The sequence below is a fragment of the Lissotriton vulgaris genome, chromosome 1_1, assembly GCF_964263255.1.
Source record: "Lissotriton vulgaris chromosome 1_1, aLisVul1.2, whole genome shotgun sequence".
Classification (NCBI taxonomy): domain Eukaryota; kingdom Metazoa; phylum Chordata; class Amphibia; order Caudata; family Salamandridae; genus Lissotriton; species Lissotriton vulgaris.
Window position 1 is genome coordinate 434,622,193 of NC_141685.1, and position 14,984 is coordinate 434,637,176.

Sequence of the window (14,984 nt, forward strand, 5' to 3'; positions counted from 1 at the left end):
CCCAGATCTTTTGACTGGGTGTGAGTGTTTGATTGATTCAGATGCTCCGTCCATCACCACCCCCTTTTGTACCGCTTTTGGCCGCCATAAGTGTGGCAGGGTATGCTCAGACGTGAGTCCCTTGCTCACTTTGCCACTGGATTCAAGCAAGCCGGGCTGAAGACGGCTGGAATGCCAGAAACCGGTCCTCGGAAGCTTGTTTCCGGTCCAGGGAAGACATGGCTTGGCAGTTCGGACTGGACTGTTCCCATGAGGCACAGGGTCAGACTGATTTGCATATAGCCATGTCTGAACTGGGGTGGCAGAGTGGGCTAAAGAACGGTGATGGATTAAACCCAGATCTTTTGACTGGGTGTGAGTGTTTGATTGATTCAGATGCTCCGTCCATCACCACCCCCTTTTGTACCGCTTTTTGCCGCCATAAGTGTGGCAGGGTATGCTCAGACGTGAGTCCCTTGCTCACTTTGCCACTGGATTCAAGCAAGCCGGGCTGAAGACGGCTGGAATGCCAGAAACCGGTCCTCGGAAGCTTGTTTCCGGTCCAGGGAAGACATGGCTTGGCAGTTCGGACTGGACTGTTCCCATGAGGCACAGGGTCAGACTGATTTGCATATAGCCATGTCTGAACTGGAGTGGCAGAGTGGGCTAAAGAACTGTGATGGATTAAACACAGATCTTTTGACTGGGTGTGAGTGTTTGATTGATTCAGATGCTCCGTCCATCACCACCCCCTTTTGTACCACTTTTGGCTGCCATAAGTGAGGCAGGGTATGCTCAGACGTGAGTCCCTTGCTCACTTTGCCACTGGATTCAAGCAAACCAGGCTGAAGACGGCTGGAATGCCAGAAACCGGTCCTCGGAAGCTTGTTTCCGGTCCAGGGAAGACATGGCTTGGCAGTTCGGACTGGACTGTTCCCATGAGGCACAGGGTCAGACTGATTTGCATATAGCCGTGTCTGAACTGGGGTGGCAGAGTGGGCTAAAGAACGGTGATGGATTAAACCCAGATCTTTTGACTGGGTGTGAGTGTTTGATTGATTAAGATGCTCCGTCCATCACCACCCCCTTTTGTACCGTATTTACAATACGGCCCACCATGGCACAAGGATTGACAGATGCGTCAAATATTCTGACGCATCAGTTGTCCCAAAAGTGACGCATTGCTGGAGTTGCTCATGAAGGTGACGCAACTCAAGCAATGCGTCACAACAGAAAGGTGAGTCCCATTTAAAAAGCTCTGCGTCATTCCTTACGCCTGGTCTGAGCAGCAATAGGGATTTTGAAGCCATCGAGTGACGCAGTAAAATGTTGTAAATTTCTTTGAGTCAGTTCTACATAGCTTGTTGCGTGGGAATGCCCACCCTGCATACATTATACCTAAATGCAGGTATAATGTGACGCAGAGCTTTACAACGTGACACATCTCCCTAGATGCGCCACATTGTAAATGGGCCGCAGCTTTTACACCGCGGCTGCATCACAAAAGTGATGCAACAGTGGCGCAAAAGTGACGCATGGGCTTGTATATCTGTTCCACAGTGATTTCAATATAGATCATCATATAACAGCGGGGAAAAAATACAATCAATGAGATTGTAAAAAAAAATATGTGCTTTGAAAAGTTTTACAACAAGTTCAACTATCTGTTTACCTATCTATAGTTTCTAAATTACATTCTTCAACTACAATAAATCATGTACTTCTCTGTATTGATCTGCCAATACTGCAAGCATAAACATCAGAAATTCTTGTGCGACTTGTTATATATTGAGTGTAAATTGCGAAGATCCAGTATATATATTAAAAAAATGCAGAATGCCAGAAGAAGTATGGATTTTAGTTCTATCAGTTACCAACTTTTGAAAAATACAACGTAATAAGGAACTTAGGGCCAGATGTAGGTAGGCTATTAGCAGTCGGTAAAGGCCGAATTCGGCCATTACCGACCGGTAATAGACTTTTCCTATGTAGGAGGCTTTTTTACCGATTCGGTAAATGAGATGTAGGAAGCACTGTAAACAGTGCTTCTGGGCTTTAAGGATTCGTTATTTACCACCAACTGTTAGTTGGTGGTAAATAACGAATTCCTATGAAAATGCAAATATGTGCATTTACACCTGTGCCCTGGGACAGACATACATGCCCTTAGGGCATGTATGTGTGCCACATGTGCACACAAGTACTAATCAGGGGTGCAGCAGGGTGTCAAAGTGACACCCTGCCACCCTTGACTTTTTTCCAATTTTACCGAATCTGTAATTACCGACTGTAATTGACATTCATTCCTATGGGCCTCCAGGCCCATAGGAATGAATGGTAAATACTGAATCGGTAATTACCGATTCGCTAAATACCGAATCTTAACGATTCTGTATTTTTTACCGAATACTTACCTACATTGCATTTACTGATTCAAAAATACCGAAACGGTATAATTCGGTATTTTCAAATCGGTGAATCTAAATTACCTACATCTAGCCCAGAATCTTTTTTCTCAATTTTCCATAATTTCATGATGAAGATCATCTAGATAACAGACAATGTTCACAAATTACATCAGCATAGCAGTTGATACCTGAACTATTTTCTAACTGGTATCCTACAATATCATCAACAGTGTCCATTTTCATTTTCCTTCCAGCTTCATCAATCTCTTGACTTGTTTTCTTTTTTTTAATGTTTTTCATACTTCCGTTTTGGACATAATACACTTTTCTCATATACGGGATATTTACCCAAGTTAGGGTTCCCCTATAAACCCACAACCCGCTACAGAAATAAAAACAAAAATTAATTTAAATTAATTTATAATTCCTAAAAATTATTAATTAATTAAGTATATTTTAATTACTGCCCACCCTATTCCCCTATAAACCCACAACCCGCTCCGGTACTAAAACATAAAATTTAACTTAAAAATAATATTATTAATATATAAAAATAATACACATATAATTAAAAAAAATTGAAATACTTAACAAAAACATATTACACTTACATAATTAAATACATAAAAATAATGCAAATATCGATATTAGTAACATCGAAATTAGTTACATCGATATATATGCTATCGATATTACTAACTTCGATATTACTTACATCGATATAAATAATTTTGATATTACTTACCTAAGGGTCGATATTCTGTCCAACGATATTCTTGACATCGAAATTCTGTACCTTCGATGTTTCAAAGTCGATATTTCTGTAGGTCGACAATTAGGATTCGATATTTTGACTGTGTACCATGTGAGTGTAAGGCTAATGCTTGGGCCATTGTATGAGTGCATCAGTAGTATCAGAGTGAGTAGATAAGAGCATGGGTAGTGCCTGACTGAATCTTTCAGTGGAATAGTAGTGGCTGCCTGATTGCACAAAACTATGGTTAATGACTGAGGGATTACATGGAATGCATGTGTCTGTGCCTTTCCCTAGTGGCATCATATGTACAAGAAAGATACAGATACATGTATACCAGACGTTTGTACCTCTACAATCTCTTTGACATAACACATCAGAGAATACATATGCATGCAGACACATACCTCACTCATAAAACTAGATCTTCATCGACCAATAGAACATAACCAAATCACTAATCCCTATGCTAACATGTCCTAAACCTTACTTTTGGGCTGGAGTTTCACTGTTTAGCTACTACTCAGAGTGTTGGGCCTATCCAAATACAAAGCAGCAACTTTTTCAAAATGTCTGTTAATGCATTCACAATATTCCAAAGACCAAGCATGCATGTACCTTTTAAAAGTGGCATGATATGAAACAAACATGGGTGATTGCATGAGAACAGTAGTACTGAATGCATGATAAGATCAGTGCAGGGAAAATACCTTAGACAAACTATGAGTACGAAGCTAACAGATGGGTAAAGACAAGAGTATATCAGTAATGCTTGAAAAAATAAAAACATGCATAGGTAGTGCCTGACTGAATCTTAGAGTAGGATAGTAGTGTCTGGGTGATTGCTCAAATCTATGGTTAATGTCTAAGGGATTACATGGCATGCAAGTGTTTGTGCCTTTTCCTAGAAGTATCATATATAAAAGAAATATACAGATACATGTATACCAGACTTTTGTACCTCTACCATGTGTTTAGGCATAACACGTGAGAGAATACATGTGCACCCAGACACATACCTCAGTCATAAGACTAAAAAGTCCCTCAAAACTTGACAGTTTGCACTTCTCATTTTAAAGCGACACCTAAAATCATGCGGCATACTTGAAGGTACATCTCCACAGACCAATGCCAGCTAACCAAATCACGAATCACTCGGCCAACATATTTTAAACCTCACTTTTGGGCTGTAGCTTCACTATTCATCAACTACTCAGAGTGTTAGGCCTAAGCAAATACAAAGCAGCAACCTTTTCAATCTATCTGTTTAAAGGCTCACACTATTATAAAGAACATGCATGCATGTGCCTGTAGCTTTTAGAAATGGCATCATATATCAAAGACACAGTGAAATAGATGGGTACTAGATAGTGCCTCAGAGAGTGCATGACTAGATGGGTAGCACCTGAGTGAATAGTTAAGTGCAAGACTCCTGCCTAGGGGATTACATGAGAGCAGCAGTACTGAATGGGTGATTACATCAGTGCCGGGAAATACCTTAGACAAACCATGAGAGTAAGGCTAAAGCACGGTTATAGACAAGAGTGTATAAGTAGTGCTTGAAAGAGCAAAAAGGGTGCCTGGGTACTGCCTGAGTAATTCTATGACTACAGTGCTAGTAACTGAATGATGGTATGACTGTGTGAAAAGCACCTGAGAAAAAATGAGAGTGCAAGTGTAATGCTTGGCCATTCTATGAGCGCATCAGTAGTATCAGAGTGAGTACATAAGAGCATGGGTAGTGCCTCACTGAATCTTTCAGTGAGATAGTAGTGGCTGGCTGATTGCACATATCTATAGTCAATGTCTGAGGGATTACATGGCATGCATGTGTCTGTACCTTTCCCTAGTGGCATCATTTGCAAAAGAAAGATACAGATACATGTATATCAGACTTTTGTACCTCTACCATCTCTTTGACATAACACATCAGAGAATACATATACACGCAGACACATACCTCACTCATAAGACTAAAAAGTCCCTCGAAACTTGACAGACTGCGCTTCTCATTTTAAAGACACACCTAAAAATATGCGATATACTTGAAGAGTAGATATTCATCGACCAATAGAACCTAACCAAATCACTAAGCCCTCTGCTAGCATGTCTTAAACCTTACTTTTGGGTTGCAGTTTCACTATTTAGCTACTACTCAGAAAGTTGGGCCTACCCAAATACAAAGCATCAACTTTTTTCAATATTTCTGTTAATATATTCACAATACTCCAGAGAGCATGCATGCATGTCTCTGTAGTTTTTAAAAGTGGCATGATATATGAAATAAACATACCAACAGATGGGTAGTACGTAGTGCCTGAGATAATGGTACTGCCTGGGTGATTGCATGAGAACAGTAGCACTGAATGCATAATTAGATCAGTGCAGGGGAAATACCTTAGACACACAATGAGTACAAAGCTAACAAATGGTTCAAGACAAGAGTGTATCAATAATACTCGAGGGAATAAAAACATGCATAGTTAGTGCCTGAGTGATTCTATACCTGCAGTAGTAGTAACTGGATGATTCTAGAACTGTATGGCAAGTACCTGAGAGACAAAAGGAGTGTAAGGGTAATGCTTGGCCTATTCTATGAGTGCATAAATAGTAGCTGACTCAGTAGATGAGAGTATGGATACTGCCAGACTGAAACTTTGAGTAGGATAGTAGTGCCAGGGTGATTGCTGAAATATATGGTTAATGTCTAATGGATTACATGGCATACATGTGTTTGTGCCTTTTTCTAGTAATATCATATATAATAGAAATATACAGATACATGTATACCAGACATGTGTACCTCAACTATCATTTTAGACATAACACGTGAGAGAAGACATGTGCACACAGACACATAACTCAGTCATAAGACTAAAAAGTCCCTCAAAACTTAACAGACTGCACTTCTCATTTTAAAGTGACACCTAAAATTATGTGGCATACTTGAAGTGTACATCTCCATGGACCAATGCCAGCTAACCAAATCACTAATCACTCTGCCAACCTATTTTAAACCTCACTTTTGGGCTGTAGCTTCACTATTCATCAACTACTCAGAGTGTTAGCCCTAAGCAAATGCAAAGCAACAACCTTTTCAATCTATCTGTTAAAAGACTCACCATAATATAGAACATTCACACATGTGTCTGTACTTTTTAAAAGTGGCATCATATATCAAAGACACATTCAAATAGATGGGTACTAGATAGTGCCTCAGAGAGTACATGACTAGATGGGTAGCACCTGAGTGAATAGTTAAGTGCAAGACTACTGCCTGGGTGATTGGATGAGAGCAGCAGTACTGAATAGGTGATTGCATCAGTGCTGGCGAAATACCTTAGATAAACCATGAGAGTAAGGCTAACGCACGATTAAAGACAAAAGTGTATGAGTAGTGCTTGAAACAGCAAAAAAAGTGCATGAGTACTGCTTGAGTGATTCTATGACTGCAGTGTTAGTATCTAGTAACTGGATGATGGTATGACTGTATGAAAAGCACCGGAGAAAAAAATGAGATGTAAGGGTAATGCGTTGGCCATTCCATGAGTGCATCAGTAGTATCAGAGTGAGTAGATAAGAGCATGGGTAGTGCCTAACTGAGCCTTTGAGTGGGATAGTAGTAGCTGGGTGATCGCACAAATCTATAGTTAATGCCTGAGGGATTACATGGCGTGCATGTGTCTGTGCCTTTCCCTATTGGCATCAAACAAGAAACTTACAGATAGATGTATATCAAATTTGTATACCTCTACCGTCTCTTTCACATAAAACATCAGAGAATACATATGCATGCACCTACCTCAGTCATAAGACTAAAAACTCCCTTATACATGAAAGACTGCCTTTCCCAAATTAAACAGACACTTAAAATTTGGCAAAATACTTCAAGTGTAGATCTCCATAGACCAATATGAGCTAACCTAATCACTAATCATTCTACCAACTTGTCTTAAACTTCACTTTTGGGCTGTAACTTTGCTATTCAGCAACTACTCAAAGTGTTGGGCCTAGAGAAACACAAAGCTGCAACTTTTGCAATGTGTCTTTTAATAGTCTCACCATATTCCAGGGAGCATGCATGCATGTACCTTTCAAAAGTAGCATCATATATCAAAGAAACATACAAATGCATGGCTAGTGGGTAGTGCCTGAGAGAATGGATAACTGGATGGGTAGTGCCTGAGTGAATAGTTCAGTGCAAGAATACTGCTTGGGGGATGTCATCAGAGCAGCAGTACTGAATGGGTGATTAGATCAGTGCAGGAGAAATACCATAGACAAACCATGAGTGCAAGACTGACGCATGGTCCAAGACATAAGTGTATCAGTACTGCTTGAAAGAATTAAAAAGTGCACGGGTGGTGCCTGAATAATTCTATGACTGCAGTGGTACTAACTATATAATTGTATGAGTGTATAGCAAGTACCTGAGAGAAAATATGAGTGTGGGGGTAATGCTTGGGCCATTCTATGAGAACATCAATAGTACCTGAGTGAGTAGATAAGAGCATAGGTAGTGCCTGACAATGTTTCAATGGGATAGTAGTGTGTAGGTAATTGAAATAATCTATGGCCAATGTCTGAGGGACTGCATACCATGCATCTGTCTGTGCCTTTTCCTAGAGGTATCATATATAAAAGAAACATACACATACATGTATACCAGAATTTTATACCTCTACCATCTGTTTAGGCATAACATGTGAGAGAATAGACACATACCTAGTCATAAGACTTAAATCTACCTTAAACTTGACAAACTGCACTTCCCATTTTAATGACAGACCTAAAATGATGCAGTATATTTAAAGTATACATCTCCACAGAGCAATAAAACCTAAATGAATAAGTTATCCCTCTGCCAAGATGTCTTAAACCTCAGTTTTGCACTGCAAATTCACTATTTAGTAAATACTCAACGTGTTAAACCTAAAAAATACAAAGCAGTTACATTATCAATCTATCTGTTAAAAGTCTCACAATATTCCAGAAAACGAGCTTCCATTTGTCAGTACTTTTTAAAAGTGGTAACATATGCCAAAGAAACATACAAATCGAAGGGTAGTGGGTAGTGCCTGAGAGAATGCAGAACTTGATGAGTAGTGCCTCAGTGAAAAGATAATTACAAGAGTACTGCCTTGATAATGTCAGAAAGCCAACACTAATCATTCTACCATGTTACTATCTACAAACTATTTTAAAACTCTTTTCATTACAATAATACAAAGTACAATCAAGAGCTGTACATTTCATAACATATTCCATACATCACATTTCTCTTACAATTTCCATACGTTTCTTTTTTTTAAAGAAAAAATATCCACTGAAACAATAAAGCAGCGCTGAAAAATATATAATACACCTTACAAAGTAGGTACTCACCTTTGAGGTAGTAATGCAGAATACCAAATACAAGAAACTCTTAACAGATTTCCTTTTCCACACAAAAAATGTAGTACACCTCTCTCAGAAAGGTGAAACCAGAAATGGCAAACTTTCCCTCTCTTTTTGCACTGAAATACATGTAAGTATCAAATCACATTGCTTCCATCATTATTTCAAATTCTAGAACACATTTCTATTGGTTGCACATATTAACCCTTTCTAATTGTCTTCTAAAGGTGCCCAAACTGCTTCTGTAATTTTCTGGATTCATGAAAACACCACGGTGGAGCCGTGAATCCATAGGTGAGTTCAAAACCCTATTTTCAATATTTCTACTATACATTTTCAGCAACACTCTTAGAAAATATTAATTTACTATCTTTTCACTTATATTTAACTACCCTTTTCACATTTTATGTCTACAGTTAAGTTTCAACCCTTCCTCCATTCAACCTAATGCCAGTTTCCATAGTAATAGCTCATGGAACTTCCACCTGTACTGGCAGGTCACAAGTTTACTGTACTTTCAAGTTCAGCACACAAGCTTACCATTGAAAACAGGAGGTGTGGTTGACTTTTGCAAGATGTTACTTTATGATATGTACTGTACCTTTGAAACATTTTCTAATAACGAATCAAGAACATGATACCTCAGCAAAGTAACATGCATCCTATTTTTGAGTGCACAATCTTGATTAACAGCCAATCATTTATCAACTTTTTTAAAAAAAATAACACGTTTTAGATACCTCTCATTCTACCAACTGACTACCTCAGCTACAGACATCTTTTCATTCCTTCCAGACATCCCTTCAAGATGCTCACAGTGTGGATTGTAGGGCACAGCTATGTTTTCTGGTGCAAAAGGTATACTGTATGCAGATATTGCCAAAGACCTTGGTTTGCAAAATGTACACATTTAATGGATTGCACAGAGAAGGTTAAAGTGGCACCAATTGTTGCCTTTGGTTAAAACCTTTTTTCATCTCCAACCCCCTGACCTCATGATTGTGCACTGTGGTGGCAATGACCTAGGCACATTGACTGGGGTAGGTCTTGAAATGCTAATGAAGTACACCTTTGCACAATTGATGTTGCTTTTGCCTCAAACTGTCTTTGTACACTCTAACACAAGGGTACTTGCAGACATTTCTCTAGGGGCCACAAAGTACTGTCTGTGGCTTCCCGAGGGCCGCACTAATGCCAGCTGGGGAGCGTCAGGGTGTTGAAAGGTGGTCGTAGGGTGAGTTAAAGCAAATGCATAATAAATATAAGTTGTCTAGAAAACATTGCTCGCTTCTTAACGTTTAGTTTAGTTAACCTGAAAGTAAAGAATGCAGTTTTCACATCTTCCTGAATTTTCCTGCTCCGTCAAGTGAACAACAGCCCAGTGCTGCTGTTCACCAGGGGGCCGCAATTAAAGGTCAGGAGGGCTGCATGCTGACCCCGGGGCGTACTTTGAGTATCACTGCTCTAACATATGCCAAAGATAGAAATAGAACTGGTCAAGTCAATTCTGTCCACAGTTTGAGAAAGCTAGGAAAAATGTCAATAAAACTGTTTCTGCATACCTTAGAGTGCGTTGAATGTTGTCCATCTACCACAACAATCTACGTTTTGATATGAACGACATCTACAGAATTGAGTGCACTTCACAGATCAATTAAACAGAGTGTTCCTCAACAACCTTGAGCTGTGCATCGTCAGTTACATATAGTTACAACAAACTCATTATGAAAACAAGGGCTCTTTTTAGAGCCATCCTATAACCCAACAGTTAATCTTACCTTTAAAAAACATACATAATCTTTTTTTTAAATTTTGCTTGGAGTCGCAAACCCATCGTGTTTACACTGGGGGGTGCGCTGGATGTGATGGAATTACAACTCCCAATATGCGAGAAAAAAAAATGCCCCCCATCCTTAATTCCTAATTTCTGCCTCGGGGACCCCATTCCCAGAAGCCCAGCCATTTACTATATATATATATATATTTTTTTTATGAATCATCCCCCACCCACCCCCTCCCAAGGGATTTTTTTTGCCCGGCGGTCCCATCCCCCAAGGCAGGCCGTCAAGTTTGGAACCCTGGAGGGAGCCCCAATGCCCCTACAGGCCCTGCCAGCTCCCCGTCTCCAGAGGGAGCTGGCATTGCTTTTGGGCAAGGAGAGCTGCTGACATGCAGCTCCCCTTGCCCAAAAGCAATTCTGGGCACCCCAGGACATTGCAGGAGCATCGTGGGCTCCAGGAGGGGGGCCGCGTGGCCCCCCTCCCAACATTGGTACAAAAGGGGGGGCTAAAGAACGGTGATGGATTCAATCTAGATCTTATGACTGGGTGTGAGTGTTTGATTGGTTCGGATGCTCCGTCCATCACCACCCCCTTTTGTACCGCTTTTGGCCACCATAAGTGTGGCAGGGTATGCTCAGACGTGAGTCCCTTGCTCACTTTGCCACTGGATTCAAGCAAGCCGGGCTGAAGACGGCTGGAATGCCAGAAACCGGTCCTCGGAAGCTTGTTTCCGGTCCAGTGAAGACATGGCTTGGCAGTTCGGGTTGGACTGTTCCCATGAGGCACAGGGTCAGACTGATTTGCATATAGCCATGTCTGAACTGGGGTGGCAGAGTGGGCTAAAGAACGGTGATGGATTAAACCCAGATCTTTTGACTGGGTGTGAGTGTTTGATTGGTTCGGATGCTCCGTCCATCACCACCCCCTTTTGTACCGCTTTTGGATACCATAAGTGTGGCAGGGTATGCTCAGACGTGAGTCCCTTGCTCACTTTGCCACTGGATTCAAGCAAGCCGGGCTGAAGACGGCTGGAATGCCAGAAACCGGTCCTCGGAAGCTTGTTTCCGGTACAGGGAAGACATGGCTTGGCAGTTCGGGCTGGACTGTTCCCATGAGGCACAGGGTCAGTCTGATTTGCATATAGCCATGTCTGAACTGGGGTGGCAGAGTGGGCTAAAGAACGATGATGGATTAAACCCAGATCTTTTGACTGGGTGTGAGTGTTTGATTGGTTTGGATGTTCCGTCCATCACCACCCCCTTTTGTACCACTTTTGGCCACCATAAGTGCGGCGGGGTATGCTCAGACGTGAGTCCCTTGCTCACTTTGCCACTGGATTCAAGCAAGCCGGGCTGAAGACGGCTGGAATGCCAGAAACCGGTCCTCAGAAGCTTGTTTCCGGTCCAGGGAAGACATGGCTTGGCAGTTCGGGCTGGACTGTTCCCATGAGGCACAGGGTCAGACTGATTTGCATATAGCCATGTCTGAACTATGGTGGCAGAGTGGACTAAAGAACGGTGATGGATTATACCCAGATCTTTTGACTGGGTGTGAGTGTTTGATTGGTTTGGATGCTCCATCCATCACCACCCCCTTTTGTACCGCTTTTGGCCACCATAAGTGTGGCAGGGTATGCTAAGACGTGAGTCCCTTGCTCACTTTGCCACTGGATTCAAGCAAGCCGGGCTGAAGACGGCTGGAATGCCAGAAACCGGTCCTCAGAAGCTTGTTTCCGGTCCAGGGAAGACATGGCTTGGCAGTTCGGGCTGGACTATTCCCATGAGGCACAGGGTCAGACTGATTTGCATATAGCCATGTCTGAACTGGGGTGGCAGAGTGGGCTAAAGAACGGTGATGGATTAAACCCAGATCTTTTGACTGGGTGTGAGTGTTTGATTGGTTCGGATGCTCCGTCCATCACCACCCCCTTTTGTACCCCCCTCCCAACATTGGCATAGCCCCAGGGAGGAGGTTGTCCCCCGGGCCGGGGGTTGGCAACGGACCCCCACCACATTTTAATAAATAGTGCTCCGGTGGTGGTGGTGGTCCCTTGGGCAGTGTGGGGCGCAGCAGCCCCTCCTCACACTTACTTTCTGGAATTAAAGCCACGGGGAGGCGGAGGTCCCCAGGGCTGCGGGGTGTCAGCGTTGCCCCCGCACTTCATAATTAATGCCCCGGGGAAGTGGTGGTCCCTGGGCAGTGTGGGGCGGGGCAGGAGCTCCCCCTACATTTTATCATTTTAATCTAAGCCCGGGGATGGCGGTCCCCAGGGTATGGGGGGCTCGCGCGACCCCCCATAATGATCAATGCCCCGGGGAGGTGGCGTCCCTGGGGCTGCGTGGGGGTGAGGAGCCCTGAGGAACTGTTGGTTGAGTGCTGATCATGTACTGCATGGATAATGCACAGGCACAACAGCAGCTGGGGAGGTGCTGCACAGGCCCTGCCCTGCGATCACCTATTTCAGATGTATTTTCACAGCAAACACTCTTCTTCATTTCTGCCATGAGAAGCCTTGATGGTAGACATGTCAAATTGGTGCATGTAGGCGGGGGTCTATGTTTCCAGTCCCCGCCTTTCAGGACTCATTTTATCAAATCCCTGACAGCCTCATGCAGTAAACTCAATTCACAATTAGATGTGCGTGAGCCAGCAAATTAATAGGGTAAGCCGAATCGAAACAAAGACTCTGTTTACGAGCCAAGCCATGAAAACGTTTGGCATGTATATGGTGCAACAAACATAATATAAAAATATACTGCAGACTCTTCTAACTTTAAGAACGGGTATTTATTTAACTAATGGAAATGTTTCACCTTAGCACATCAGATTATATCACAGCCCAGACAGATATTTTCTCAAATATGATAGTTTTTATTCCTGAACTTGCCATTATAAAACTAAGAGGCAAGTCAGTAGTTATGTAAACCCTTAACATGGCCTAGAGTCTTAGTATAGATGGAACGATGCTATAGTCTACTAAATCAAGCATAAAAAGTGCTTGCACGGCGCACATCTGACAAAGAAGAAAAAAAGGAGAACCTGCGAAATATAATGTTTTCGAAGCAATACACAACATGGGCAGCCTGGGAAACCTGTTTTGATTACAGGTTATCTCGAGTCATTTCGAAATTCAGTACCCAGATGATTATCTCTTTCTGTCTCCTGTTTTTCACAAAAGGTCATTGTTTTGTCTTTTATTTTTGACCCAAGAAAGAGAAACAACAACACTCAATGCAGACCCTACTCAGCGCCCCCAGCTCGAAACTAAAAAGCCAAGAATGCATTTATTAGGGGGTTGTCAAACAGCAAACACCTTCCTGAAGCTACGGATCATTGCCAGTCCACAACTTTCCTGTAAGGGAGTTGTTAAATAAACTGTAGCATTATTGAAGCGCCATTGGCATTCCCCGGAATTTACATAGCAACATACTTCAAGACATCTCGAGTTACCCCGTCTCACGCGAGTGGAGCATGCAGTCACTTCATATATTTTTTAAATGTTCATGGCATCACTTTTCCCTTTAAAAGTCAGTTCTACAAGTACCAATATTTAAATTAACAAAACGGGAAATGAAAATGCAAACTATGATCACTACAAATAGGCTTCTTATTTGTTTTCACAGCTTTACCTTGCCCATTACGTCATCAAGTTGCCGAACGTCAAAGCTCGGCAAACATCCAATAAAGGGCCAGGAGAAGGGTCCAGGGGGGAAATTCTTCGGTGGCCTCCTTTTGACATAATCGGCAACCAAGAGGAAGATTGCTAAAAACAGCAGGACGTTTGAGATGGTCGCCTGCTGTAGAAGGAAAGTTGCAGCGGACAAAATGGACAGTTCCATAGTTGTGGAAGAAGGTTCACTGTTAAGAGAACACTGCCAAAACTGGCTTGAAATTCTGCACGCAGATTGCTTAACCCAGCAAGCTCGCGGCTGCTGCCAGGGTTGAATTCCAAAACCAGCTCAACGCAAATACAAAAGAAACCAGAGAACAAGTGGAAATCATGCCAAAATAAGCTCAAAACACGCCCAGCCCCGAGTATCACTAAACGAGTATAAAATGAAGTATAAAAGTAACAAGCATTTGCAATGCAATCGGTCTCGCATTTGTGAGAGTTGGAGCTTTTGGAATTGTAATTGACAACGTTTTTTACGTATTTTTTTTGTTTTTTTGCAGATGCATGCAGTGATTGAGAGTCAGGCAGAGCGTAGGTGTCTGGTGGATTGTGAGTCTGTGCATGCGTGAGTGAAAGTGATTGAGTGAAAATGAGTGACAGGGAAGGGAGTGAAACAGAGAGGGGAATTAGAGAGTCTGAGTAATAGAAAATAACTGGGACTGAGGGACAGTAAGATTATGAGAGTGCACAGGAGTGAGTGAAAGCATATGAGGCAGTGTGCATGAGTGAGAATAGCATTTAAATGAGAATGAATTGAGTGTGTAAATGTAAGTGAGCTTAGTTGAGTGAGAGTGAGCATGTGAGTATGTTACACTTGTGATTTTGCTCATTGCATCATTGGTGACCACTGGATTTCCCAGCGTGGATCCTGCAATGCTCGTAGTGTGACTATGGCTCAGTCCGCTGGATTCCTCCTTGGCTAAGGGAAAGTAGTCAGAACTGGAGCAGCAGGATTTGGATTGTTACTGGGGTACTTTTGAGCACAGAACATT

General features: G+C 42.2%; 1 protein-coding gene across 1 annotated transcript in view; it reads right to left on the reverse strand.

The window, feature by feature from the left end:
* LOC147747311 (cytochrome P450 2J2-like) overlaps window positions 1–14,266 on the reverse strand; it is a 341,726-nt gene extending 327,460 nt beyond the window's left edge. Inside the window, exon 1 of the mRNA XM_086953047.1 lies at window positions 13,949–14,266. Within this exon, the coding sequence (XP_086809173.1) occupies window positions 13,949–14,158 (210 nt within the window). The 5' untranslated portion in view covers window positions 14,159–14,266. The remainder of the gene's footprint in view (window positions 1–13,948) is intronic.
* Window positions 14,267–14,984: the final 718 nt, after the last annotated feature.